General features: G+C 52.9%; 2 protein-coding genes across 2 annotated transcripts in view; one reads left to right on the forward strand and one right to left on the reverse strand.

Moving 5' to 3' along the window:
• Pip4k2b (phosphatidylinositol-5-phosphate 4-kinase type 2 beta) overlaps positions 1 to 12,801 on the reverse strand; it is a 28,104-nt gene that overhangs the window by 3,951 nt on the left and 11,352 nt on the right. The window contains exons 2-9 of the mRNA XM_055619864.1: positions 12,067 to 12,164; positions 9,013 to 9,109; positions 6,182 to 6,334; positions 4,445 to 4,591; positions 3,065 to 3,103; positions 2,447 to 2,560; positions 1,349 to 1,607; positions 865 to 968 (exon numbers count right to left, since the gene is read on the reverse strand). Of these exons, the coding sequence (XP_055475839.1) occupies positions 865 to 968; positions 1,349 to 1,607; positions 2,447 to 2,560; positions 3,065 to 3,103; positions 4,445 to 4,591; positions 6,182 to 6,334; positions 9,013 to 9,109; positions 12,067 to 12,164 (1,011 nt within the window). The remainder of the gene's footprint in view (positions 1 to 864; positions 969 to 1,348; positions 1,608 to 2,446; positions 2,561 to 3,064; positions 3,104 to 4,444; positions 4,592 to 6,181; positions 6,335 to 9,012; positions 9,110 to 12,066; positions 12,165 to 12,801) is intronic.
• On the forward strand, positions 6,584 to 6,962 carry LOC129686131 (ATP synthase subunit f, mitochondrial-like). Its single transcript, XM_055619865.1, has one exon. It carries the CDS (start codon positions 6,623 to 6,625, stop codon positions 6,911 to 6,913), a length of 291 nt encoding a protein of 96 aa, XP_055475840.1. The 5' UTR covers positions 6,584 to 6,622; the 3' UTR covers positions 6,914 to 6,962.

Below are 12,801 nucleotides of genomic sequence, written 5' to 3' on the forward strand. Positions count from 1 at the left end.
CTTAAAGGGCCCTTAAATTTAGACCTTAAATCAACCTTCCTGATACTACAATGCTTTAATACAATTCCTCACATTCTGGTGACCTCCAACCATAAAATTCTTTTTTGTTGACATTTTGTAACTAATTTTACTGCTGTTATGAATGGCAATGTGACTATCTGACACGTGACCCATGTTAAAGGGTAGTTAGACACCCCCAACGGGGTTGTGACCCACAGGTTGAGAACTACTGCCTTATACAAAAAAATAATAACTTTTCTTTTTCAAAGGCAGTTTTGGATGTGGCCCATGCTGGTCCTGACTTTATATAGTCTTCCTGCCTCAGCATCCTAGCACTGACGTCATTAGGCCATGAGCCTGTTATTCGGCATCAGGGATCACCAGGCCACCTCAGGAAGTGGCTTATGTGTCACGTCAGTGCTCTCCTGGGCCCACTCTGACTGATGTACCCAAGGAAGATGTGGAAAGGCGACGTGGAGGTGGCACAAAGGTCCTGGTCTCTGTTGGAGGCCAATGTGTGGAGAACCAAGCCCGTGGGGAGCACTGTGAGCATGGAAACAAAGCTACTCTTGGCTCTCCAACAAGAGGCCCAACATGCCCGCCAGCCCCAGGGGAACGGAACTGGCAGCTCGGCCCAAAGGCCACACAACTCCTGGGAAAAACAAGCCGTGTTTATTACCTGGCCAGGCAAGGAAAGAGGCAGGAAAGCAGGGAGCACAAGGGAAGACAGCCAGGCTGATCTTCTCTATTGGGAAGGAGGGCGCAGACACGTTCCCAGAGCAGGAGGCCAAGAGCACCCTCCAGGCACTCCGAGTACTGATGTATGTCACAGTTCTGGGCCCCGGGAGAAGACTGGGAACTCACCCCGTGTTTCACTGTTTTGGCAGCATGTGCAGCTTTCTTCTTAGCATCATAGGGTGTGAGGATATCGATGATGGCCATGAAGTAGACCTCCTTCTTAGGGGCACCTGTACAGAGAAGATGGAAAGTGTCTGCCACACCCATTGCCCTTGGATCCAAGGTTTGGAATTCAACTTGTCATTCTGGAGCCAGGGAGCAAAGGGCTCCTTAAAGGGTTCCTTTGACCTCTGGCCACTCTGTGGGACCAAGGCAGCACTACAAAAAGGTCTGTCCTTCCCATGAACTGTGTCTCATCCCCCAAGACGGCCAGAGAAGTGACGCTAGAGCTGAGGGCAGAAACCCCAGGTCCCAGTTCTCAGGGTGACTGTAAATAGGAGGCTGGAGGTGGCAGGTCACCAACGAATGAGGCGGGGATGCGGGCGCCCCAAGTCCCAACAGTGAGTAGAAGCACTCGGGGCTGGCTGGGCGGGGTGGCACCACCTCTTACTTTCGTGGCTTTTCATGGCATAGACGTCGACCGAGGGGTCGAACTCTCCGGGCCCAAAGAACCGGGGGAAGCTGAGGAGGTTGCCAGGGCTATCCGGGGGTGTGCCGTAGGAGCACAGCAGGCTGCCGCCCACGCCGTCGTTCTCGCATTCCTCGTCCTCGGCTCGCTCTTCCACCTCCATCTCCTCCTGCTCCGCCCGGTCGACGTCGTGGATGCCCACCAGTAAACTGTAGTCCATGATCTTCAGCTGGGCAAGGAACTAGGGAGGCGGGAACAGGACGGAAGGAAGGAAGGGAGGAAGGGGGTTATGTGGGGTAGCCCAGGGCCATCTGGAAGGGGAGAAGGCAATCCTTTCAATTCATCTAGCTAGCTCCACACCAGCTTCAAAAATGCAGCGGGAGTAAGATGCCATAGTCTCTGTCCAGAGTGTGTCTAGGGTGAGGCAATCACTCAGCAGAGGGTAGGAGGACTCTCTAAGGACAGGCACCAGGCTGTGGCTGCAGGGTGAAGAGGAGCTAGAAAGGCATGGGCTGGAGGGTGAAAATCGAAGCATCACTGCCTGATCGAGGAGCATCCCAGAATGGTCTCGGACCAACTGAGGCCGCAGGGAGTCTGAGGAAAGACGTAAAGGCATGCTGCTCTGTGGAAGAGAGTGGGAAGGTTGGTGCAACCCAGCAGTTCCTCCAGGCTGCAACTCTCAACTTCTGTTAAGTCCTAAACACACACACACACACACACACACACACACACACACACTCTCAAGTAATTGTAATGGGAGGTGCCCTACCACTGTGGGAGTGCCATGTGTCCGATGGACTAGTAAAGGCACAGGAAGAAAACATTCTATGCCGGTGACAAATGTCCCACCAGTAAAATGAGGCATGTGGAGGTTTGAAGGAGAATGCCCCCATGGGCTCAGACATTTGCATACTTGGTCCCCAGGAAACTGTTTGGGAAGGATTAGGGGGTGTAGCCTTCTGGGAGTCTGTATGGGTCTTAGGTGTGACTCTTGCCAACACCCTTTGATCCCGTTCATCTTCTGAAGGTGAGAGAGGTTCCTGATCTGGGAGCAGGATGAAGACAAAGGTTGGCTGGTACCTCAACGTCTCGCTTCAGTTTTTCCAGGAAGTTCTTTTTACTCTCTTCTCCCACATGTAGCTTCTGCCCTTCATTGAGGAAGTCATTGTCTTTGAACGTTGGCAAGTCCTTAGCCTGGGAGAGCGACAAGCAGGGTCAAGTCAGGCGGGCTAACTCACTCGGCCGGGTAGAATGGCCGTTCTGCCAGGAGCAGCATGCAAAGAAGGGAGAGGGCTTTCACACAGATGCTCAGTGATGACAGCACAGAAGCCAAGAGATAAGTGTGAGATAAATGTAAGACGGGCGAGGACAGCAAACGTGTATCAGCCAGTGAGGCCTGTGCGAAGGGTCCTCTCCTGCTGAGCCTGGACTACACCAGAGTTTAGGAGCTTCTTACTGGTTCAGGCTGAACTATAGCCTTCTCCATCCCAGCAGAACCACAAAGAACCCAGCAAAGGCAGAAGGGAAATGCTGAGTGTGCCAAGGACAGGCAGGTGCTTAATGACACAGAACATTTCATGGTGACAGACAACATGTTTGGGAGCTGGGCTGGGGTCACAGAGGGGAGATGACAGATGGCCAACAGAAGGTGTTACCAGTGGCAAACAACCCTTTCACCTTTGCTCAGCGTCGGCATACCTTTTCCTTGTCACTTGCTTCTCTAGCAACAGTAGAACCCTGGGAAGGACAAGAGCGGTCAGAAGTCATGCTGAGACAAACTCCTTTAGCAGATACACGTGTGTGTATAGGAGCCACAGGCTGGAATCTCTGCCCTCCCCACCTGTTTTTTTTTTTTGGTTTTTTTGAGACAGAGGTTTTCTGTGTAGCTCTGGCTGTCCTGGAACTCAACTCTGTAGACCAGGCTGGCCTCAAACTCACAGAGATCCTCCTGTTTTTGTTGTTACTGTTTGTTTTGTTTTGTGTGAGACAGTTTCTTACTGAACTTGGAGCTCACAGAGTTAGCCACACTGGCTGGCAGGCAAGCCCCAGTATCCTTCCTGCTTTTGCTTCACAAGTCCTGGGATCAGGCGTGAACAATCTACCCTTGGCTTTTTACCTGGGAGCTGGGGACTGAACTTCTGCCCTCATGCTTTCACAGCAAGCACTTTTACCACTGAGCCGTCACCCTAGCCCCTTAGGCAAACTCCTTTGAGCAAGCAAATGTGCACCAGACACTAGACACAGCATGTAAATGAAAGCAGGCTGGTGAGTGTCTTAAAGGAGCCAGAAGGCAGCCTTGGCCCACTCTAACACAAGCCATTTCTTGAGCTGACTCTGACTTAAAGACGTGGCAAATGCTCCCTGGATACTGAGTTCCCACTCTCATGGGAAATTCCTTACGGCAGGGGCCAAATCATTCATCACAATGGTGTTAAGTGGCACAGGAGGGGACACTCTGAGCATGAAATCCAGGGCTGGGCCTGGACTAGCATCGAGGAGTGGTGGTGGTCAGGCCTACTTCCAGAAGGGAAGTAGGAAGTGTCTGGTCAGGGGAAAGAGGAGGCGTGGAGGAAACTATTCAGACAATATATGTGAAATCCTGGCTAGTGGGAGGGGAAGGGCTGTGGGGAGGCAAGGAAAAGCAGTGTGGCTGCAGCAGAGGGAGGGGCGGGCAGTGCAAGGTGACAGAAATCAGGAAGCATGGTTCAAGGTCAGCAGAGTACCCTGCTTCAAATCCTCAAGGGCGTCCTTCCTGGTATATAGAAACCAGGTTGTGCCGTCACTTCGCAGCGTCTGGACGACAGGCCCAGTGTGCACATCAGCACAGCCTGTCCCCCCTCTGCTGCTCTTGATGTGCGTATCCCACAGACAGAACATCCCCTGTCACACCCTATGGTACGCCTAGGGCTTACGTACCCTCCTTATGACTGTCACCTTGACTTCAGCTAGCCCTTGGTCTACAGTAATTAGGTCCATCAACTCTAGAGCTGTCTATCCCCCACAAGGTGGGCTTTCCCCCTAGTGATACGTGAAGCCTTTCCCAGCCTCAGAGAGAGCAGTGTCTGCACAGCCCTTTACCTTGAGGTCGTATTTGCGGTGTACAGTAAGCCGGTGACTGAACACATTCCTCGTGACCACCATGTAGGTTTCCACACCGTCCACGGTCAGGCGGTACATGCCCAGGAACTGTGGCAAGAGGGTGTTGCCATGGCATTCCACTATGAACTGGAATGGAGAACAGGAAGAGAGGGGAGGCTCAGAGGCGGGGAAGCACCTGGAAACACTGGGACTATCCCGGGCCAAGACGCTCTCTGAGATTCTGCCTCTGGACTAGCGGTTTTTCAAAGCATGCTCTGTCAGGGCTGGGGAGCTAGCCCCCTGGTTAAGAGCACGGGTGGCTCTTCTAGAGGACTTCAGGAGAACAGAATGACCCCGCATCCACAAGTCTGACTACTGCGTGGGTTAGAACCCAGCGTTTCTGCTGTGACGTGGAAGGTTGGCAGTTCCTTTCACCTCTTCTCAGTGCCTGGTTGCCAGCTGCAATGGTTTACCTTCGATAACAACTTAGCTGGTGTGGCAGCATCTAAGAGAGAACTAGAGAGATGGCTCTACTGGTCAAGAGCACTTGCTCTCTTCTAGAGAACCTGGGTTCAATTCCCAGCACCCACACGGCAGCTCCTAACTGTCTGTAACTATTTGTGCCAGGGGTCCTGACACTCTCTTCTGGCCTCTCTGGGCACCAGGCATGTATATGGTATATATACATATAACAGGGCCCATACACACATACACGCATATGGACAAAACACCCATAAACTTAAATTAATTTTTTTAAAAAGCACCTAAGAGATTAACACAACACACTTCTGGGGATATAGGGATATATTCCAGACTCAGAGCCAATAAGAGCATGAGGGCCTGACCTAAGAAATTATTTAATCTACTGATGCAATTAAAGTGTGATGACACGACTGGCAAGAGGGAAAGGTAAGAGGTGGGGACAGTCAGGGGAAGGGGAGCTGGGGACACGGCCTTTAGGAGCTGTGCTCTGCTCTAGCCACTTCCTATAAACCCTTTCTGTGCTTCCTGCCTGCCTCTCCCTTGCTACCCATTTCCAGCACTGTGATACTCTGCCCAAGTACATGAGACCAAGGGACTGAGCTCTTTGAAACCACAAACCAAATCGGCTCCTTCCTCCTTTTTATCACACTTCATTGGCTGATGAATTGGTTGGCTGATTGCGTTTGCATGGTACTGCATGCTGTGGAAGTCAGAGGACAACCTGCAGGAGTTAGTTCTCCTCCCGCCATGCGGCTGAACTCAAGTTTTCAGGTGAGGTCTGGTCCTCAGTTGGTGGCATTGTTTGGACAGGCTTAGGGGATGTGGATTTGCTGAGGGAAGTACGTCACTGGGGCGGGGGGGGGGGGGGGCTTTGGCGTCTCAAAGCTGCACGCCATTCCCAGTTGGCTCTGTTGGCTTCCTGATTGCAGTTCAAGAAGTAAGCTCTTGGCATGCTGTTCCAGTCACCAGGCCTGCCGCCTCTACTCCTGCATCTCAAATGCTCACCCTCTGGAACTGGGAGCCCAAATAAAGTCTTCCATAAAGTGCCTTGGTCACTAAGACATCAGGGTCGGTGGCGAGCTGTCTTATGGCCGTTTCCCTCAGGTGTTTTGCCGGGGCAATGAGAAGAGGAGCTAATTTACTAGCACCTGCCGTTACCAGGGCGCACCTGGCCTCCCCACCGGGCCCCGCTGGAGCCCTCTCTGTCCCTCTCCCAGCCCACCCTCCACAGCCCAGGCCTGGGACTCACCATACCTGGTGGTATTTCTTTAGGATGTTGTGCATCTCGGCCACATCCTCGCTTGACACGGTCTTGATGACAAAACGCCGGTCGTAGGTGGTGAGGAACCGCGTGCCACACCTGCCCTGGCTGTCGCTGTTGATGGGAGCGCTGCGCGTCACCGAGTTCTGAGGGTCCAACCGAGAGCAGTTGGCTTGGACTAGGAACGCGGGGCAGTTTTCCTTTTCCCTTCTCCTTCCCACAGCCAGCGCTGGGAGGTTACCCAGAGGGCCCTGCGCGTGCTGGCCAAGCGCCCTACTGCTGAGCTATCTCTCTGTCCCCGAGCTTCTGGCTTCGGTTCGGAATCCTCTACGGACTGAGCTGCCTAAGGACTGACAAACCCCGAGACGGAGGGCCCCGGAGCAGACCTCCCCTAACCCGTTTTCTCTTGGAGTAGTCACAGCCCTCCTCCCGGGATGGCGGACCCTGGGGACGGCAAGATGGCGTCGCCGGCTCCCCTGAAGGAGAAGAGGCTCATGGAGGTGAGAGTCGGCGAGCTGCCCCGCTGGCTGCTCCTGCGGGACTTGAGCCCCAGCGGCGTCGCGGGCGCCTTCCGGAGAGGCTACGAGCGCTACCACAGCAAGTACATCGACGTGCGCAAGGGCAGCGTGTCGGGCGTCACCATGGTGCTGGCGGCCTACGTGCTCTTCAGCTACTGCCTGTCCTACAAGGAGCTCAAGCACGAGCGCTGGCGGAAGTACCACTGAGGAGGGCAGCGGCGACACGGCTGCCCACCCACCCACCAGAGGACCCGGCCGCGAGCCGGGGCGGCGCCCAGTAAATGCCCACTGACCCACCCCGCCAAAAATAAAAATAAAAATTCTCTCAGCATGATGAGAGATGCTCCTGCCTTTGACCTCAGACTAGGCTCCGTGTGTGATGCATGACATGTTCATTCCGACCCAGAGAGCTGCTCTCAAAGACTACAACCGCTTCCATATGAGAGGCCCAAGATCCTTGGGCCTCACAAGCAATGTGGCCTCAAGTGAGCCGTTTAAGTTTCTCCACTTGGAACACAGGCAGACAGGACTACGTAAGAATCTCTTAGGTAACAAGGCTCAGGTTCCAAAGGCCCACCGCAGTAAGCAATGGGTATAGGCTTCTTTTCCATGTATTGATCCCATCATTTGAAGCTCCTTCCTAAGCAGACATCACAACCTCACAAAACCCTTGGGAGGGGCTAGAGAGACGGCTTAGCAGTTTGAAGCGCGGACTGATCTTTCACAAGACTCGAGTGTGATTCCCAGCACTCAACGGTAGCTCCTATTCCAGGGGAATCTAATGCCTCTCACCTCCCTGGCCACCGCACTCACGTACAAGTACCCACACACAGACACCCATAATTAATAAAAATAAATCTTTACAAAACAAAAAGGCCAGGTGTGGTAGCACACATCTTTAATCTCTGGTCTCGGGAGGCAGAGGCAGGTGTAATCTCTGTGAATTCAAGGCCAGCCTGGTCTATGTAGCAGGCTCCAGGGCAGCCAGCGCTTCACAACGTCATCAAAAATCAAATGAACGACAACAGCCTGGGAAGAGCCAGCACCGCCTTCCCAGGGACAACGCTATGAAGAGGTAGGGAACGCTGGACGTCCGTAGTGAGGCCTGCCCTGCGAGCCCCCAAGCCAAAGGCTAAGCCGCCCGCTCTCCCTGCCTGGCCCTGCAGAAGGAAGCCAGGTGGAGATACACAGCTCTGTCGCCTCAGGTCCAGCAGCAGCTGCGACTCTCAACCACCAGGAGCCCTCTCCCTCAACAGCAGCCCTGCTGCTCTCATTTCAGCCTGGAGCACAGTCACTCATGTGCCCGAAAGGCTACGAGAGCTCTGATGCAGACACGGAGAGGATGTGGTGAGACGGGCCCAGGGACCGGGGACAGACCACAGCGGAAGAGACAGAGCCAAGCAACCTGGGGTGGCAAACGTATGACTCGGCTCAGGGTCCCAGCAGACGGGCCTCAGGACTTGTCAGTCATGGACCTTTCCTCGGGCTTAAGCCTGCCATCCATCTACTCCTCCCTCCTCAGCAAGACACTCATCTCTGCACCCCAGCCCTCCAGAGTGGTGGGGGAGGAGGGGGAGGCTCAGACCCATCCCACTCCTGTGAACTCCGCAATGTTTGAAACAGTGCTTTCCAGGGTTTAGGCAACTTGTTTTTTTATCCCCTTACCCCCCTCCCCCCCAGACGTCAGCACAAACTACTGAAAAAGTCAGCTGTGGTCCTACAGCTTAAGGGCAAAGAAAATCTCTTCCACCTTCACTAGCAGGCTGTGTGGCAGGAAGGAAGGGGCTCGAAGTGAGGGTAGAGAAGGCGAGGAGCCATGGCCGCTGAGTCAGACTCAGCTGTCAATGACTTCAAGGACAGAACACTGCAGCAGCTGCCCTGCTGTGCCTAACCCCTCCTACCACAAGGACAGGTGGCATGTTTAGGTGACATGTGGGTTGCAGTGTGCTATACTACCCTTGGCGTCTTCCTTTCCTAATCTGTCTTATCTGCTTCTAAGAGGCCTCATAGCTTGTGCTCTCTCTGTCTCAGTCAAATGACAAAGGAGAGAGTACTTCGGCCTAGACAGGGACTGTCAGACTGAAATGAAGCTACTACCACACAGCTCTCTTCCCTCCCGGGGCAGGAGCCTTCAAGCCATCTTCAGAAGCTCCTGAAGGCTCACCTGGTCTGCTGGCACTAGGAGTGAGCTTGGACAGGGAGAGGCAGTAGCCCAGGGACAGCTGACACTCTGGCCCCTCCCTGCCTTGTGGCTTCCTGACCCCCTCATCCCTGAAGCCTCCGGCTGTGCCAAGGCAGCCCCGTACCTGGTAATCCTGGTCATCGATGCCAAACCTCTCCCTGAGGTTTCGGAACACCATGGGGCAGTACTCCTTGAACTTGAACCGGCTGGGGAGGTTTTCCCTGGGGAAAGCAGACACAGGCTCTGTGAACCGCCCTTACTCGGCTCTAGAGACACCAGAGTCCTTCAAAGTGTGGCCCAGAGAAATTCTGGAAGTGAGTCTCAAAAATCCACATTTTCCTTCTTTCTTTCTTTCTTTCTTTCTTTCTTTCTTTCTTTCTTTCTTTCTTTCTTCCTTCCTTCCTTCCTTCCTTTCTTTTAGATTTTTTCTTTTTTCTTTTTTTTTTGGTTTTTCGAGACAGGGTTTCTCTATGTAGCCTTGGTTGTCCTGGACTCACTTTGCAGTACACCAGCGACACCACTTTGTAGTACATCAAACTCACAGCGATCCTCCTGCCTCTGCCTCCCAAGAGCTGGGATTAAAAGCATGTGCCACACCTGCTTACACACACCCCTACCCCCTCACTCCCAACCCCCACCTTTCCCACCACTGGCAAAAATCTGCATTTTCAACAAACACTGTTGGGAGATTCTAGGCAGGTGGAACTTTACGCTCATCTCTCTGTAAGAAAGTCACACTTGTTTGTTGGTAAGCTGTCCTGAAAACCTGAAAAGCATGTCTCCTGGGGGTGAGACCCAGCAGATGACCCCCCTCACAATACGCTGGGGTGAGCGTGACTACACAGATCTTTCTCATTAGAAGGCCATTCTTCCCAGGGGTGCTACCAGGAAAACATTCTGAAGAGAGCTATGTCCGGAAGCCCTGCCTGAATGTCCACGGTTGAAAAGAAAGGTGGAAGGGGTAGAGAGATGGCTCAGAGGTTAAGAGAACCGATGGCTCTTTCAGAGGCCCCCGGGGTTCAATTCCCAGCACCCACCTGGCAGCTCACAACTGTCGGTAACTCGGAGATCTGACGCCCTCACACAGACATACATGCAAAACACCAATGCACATAAAATGAGAATATATATATATATTTTTTTAAAGAAGGAAAGGTGGTTTGACTCAAGTGTTCCCCTGTGACACCAGAACTCAGGAGAGTAAGGCAGGCACGGTGAGAGTTCAAGGGCAACTCAGGCTACTTGGTAAGTTTTAGAACAGCCTGGGGTATGCAGTGAGATGGCACAAGCAAACAAACTTGGTGTGTACTCAAGATGTGTTCAGTCAGCTGACTAGGACTGTGAGTTTGGGGCTCTTTTGTGGGTTTTTTTTTTTTTTTTTGTGGTACTAGGGATGGAGTCCAGCCCCTGCATTTGCAAGGCAAGTGTTCTACCACTGAGCTGTCTCTACAAAGCCAGGCTCCTAGTGAGAGAGAGCAAATGATCCGGAAACCAGGGCTCTTCCCCATCTCCGCCTCTAGGCTAACTCTGCCAAGGGACTCCCTTCTGGACTGAGGCCCTCTGGCTACACCACCATGCCAGACTTCCTGTTTCCAAAATAAACAGCTCCCCCTGAAGCCTCCCTACACATCTTCTAGACTAGCACTGTTGTCTAATAAACACTACATCTAGAACTGTGGAACGAACAAGAGCAAAGGTGAAAGAAAGTTAAGAGCTCGGGTGTTCGACTCTGGACCAAGATTCGAGTGGGAAGGGAAACGCTGGGAGGTGTGTGAGGTCCCTGGAGCCTCACCTTTCAGACAGCAGCACTTCTTTGTCTGCCCGAGTGGAGGCCTGCGCCCATTCCTTAGGAAGACACTGAGGAGGTGGCTGTTCTGAAGACAGATGGCTTCTAGAACAAGGTGTTCCCACCTACCATAGCAGGGGAAGGCCACTAGCAGAGGTTCTGAAATCAAGCTTTTCCTCTGGGCTGACAGTCTGACTGCTCAGCTGGTGAGGTGGTGGGAACTAAGGACAATGAGCAACAAGACCCAGGGGGAATGCTCAGAAGGGAGCATGGTGGAAATGCCAGGCAGTTTCTGGTGTGGTTCGTTTTGAAATGCAAAACTAAGGCTGTGAAGGGATTTAGAAGCCAGGAGTGAACACCCTAAGGCTGTGAAGGGGCTTAGAAACCAGGAGTGAACGCCTGTACCTCCAGCACTGGGAGATGGAGGCAAGAGAAGGAAAGTTCAAGACACCCTACTGAGATCAACCCTAAACCACGTGAGATCTGCCTCAAAGCAGCAGCGGTGGCAGCTTAACAGGAAAAGGCTTGGAAGGCAGGTGTAGCGCATTCTGGAGGTTGAGGCAGGAGGACTGCTGAAAGTCGGAGGCCAACCTTATCCACACAGTGGGGTTCAGGCCACCCTGAGTTCCAGCATATACCTGTAATCGCAGCACTGAAGGGGCAGGTAGGCGTTCGCGGAAGTTCAAGGATAGCCTGGTCTACTTAGTGAGTGCCAGCCAGCACTACTTAGACAAACCCTGTTTCGAGGGGGGAGGAGGAGGAGGAGGAGGAGACTTAGAGTACACCCTCCACGGTGCTAGGTTTGAGATGACTGCTGAAGGTCTCCAAAAATGCCTGGGGACAATTTCTAGACATTGGTCTGAAATCCAGAAAGCCACAGTCAGAAGTGAGAGAAGTTACTTTGTGGAGCGACCTGGAGCATCAAGCTCAGCTTGGGCTTTAAGCACAGGTGGAAAACAAAGGATACATGTAACAAAGGTTCTAACAACCGTTACATCCTGAGATCAAGATGCGGGCCCTGGCCAGCCCACGCCCAGCATCCCAGCACTCGGGAGGCAGAGGCAGGCGGATCTCTGTGGGTTCCAGGCTAGCCTGGTCTACAAAGTAACTGCACACATAGCCTCCTCAGCTCCCAGAAGCCCACTTCCCTGTCCCTGGGTCAATCTCCTGGGGGCCCAGCCACACGCCCCAAAGACACTGGAAGTCCTCTGATACAGAAGGGAGATGACATATGACATGCATAGGGGAAATCACATTTTCAAACGCATTTTCCAGGCCTGTTTGTCACCTCTGGCAACAAGCGTACTTGTGACACAAGGTTGGGTGTTTTAAGGAAGTAAAAGACCGTCCACAAAAAAACCCTAAGGCCTCCCCTACCCAGAGAGCACTTACTTATTGAAGAGATGATTGTCCACCTTGATCTTGCTGTAAGCTTTGAAGTCATCCGGCATCAGCATGACAGGGACGGGGACATTGCTCAGCTCATTGATCTGCAAAGCAACGGCAAAGTTTAGGCAGAAAGCCGCACCCAGGGAGACAGGCTACCCAACGTGGAAGGCACCCACCTCCAGATCCCATCCGGCTGCCTTCTGCTCCTCCTAGGAGTAATGCCTTCACGGCCTCACCTCCACCTGTTGATTCCCGCTAAGAGCTCAAAGGCCCCTGTTCCTGAAGCTCCCCTTGCTCCTCGGGCGTCCCACATACTTCAGTGAAGGCTGATAAACCTTGTGGGCCTGCTAGACTTCAGACGGGCAATGCCGTAAGACTCGTCTTTCTTTCTGGTGCTGGGGATCCTATCCAGAACCTTGCACACGCCAGGCCATTTACTGGTTGTGCCGGCAAAGATCACCTTCTTGACCCCCGAGGACTCCCTACTTGACCCGGGAGGACTCCACGCTGGCAGTTAACTCAACACACACCTGTGGCTGTAACAAACGCATTAACGAGTGAACGCCCTACAACCTCGATGCTTACTAACGGAAGCCTTTTGGTTATCAATACAAACAAAGGGTCACTCAAAAAAAAAAAAAAATTAGCTCAAAGCAAGAAAAAGGCTGGGTGGATCAGAGTGGGTGTAACTTGTGTCGCCAGAGCGAAGGATTAAATTTAAAGTGATGGGGTATGGTG

Source organism: Psammomys obesus, unplaced genomic scaffold (genome assembly GCF_907164565.1).
Source record: "Psammomys obesus unplaced genomic scaffold, mPsaObe1.curated_primary_1811, whole genome shotgun sequence".
Classification (NCBI taxonomy): Eukaryota; Metazoa; Chordata; class Mammalia; order Rodentia; family Muridae; genus Psammomys; species Psammomys obesus.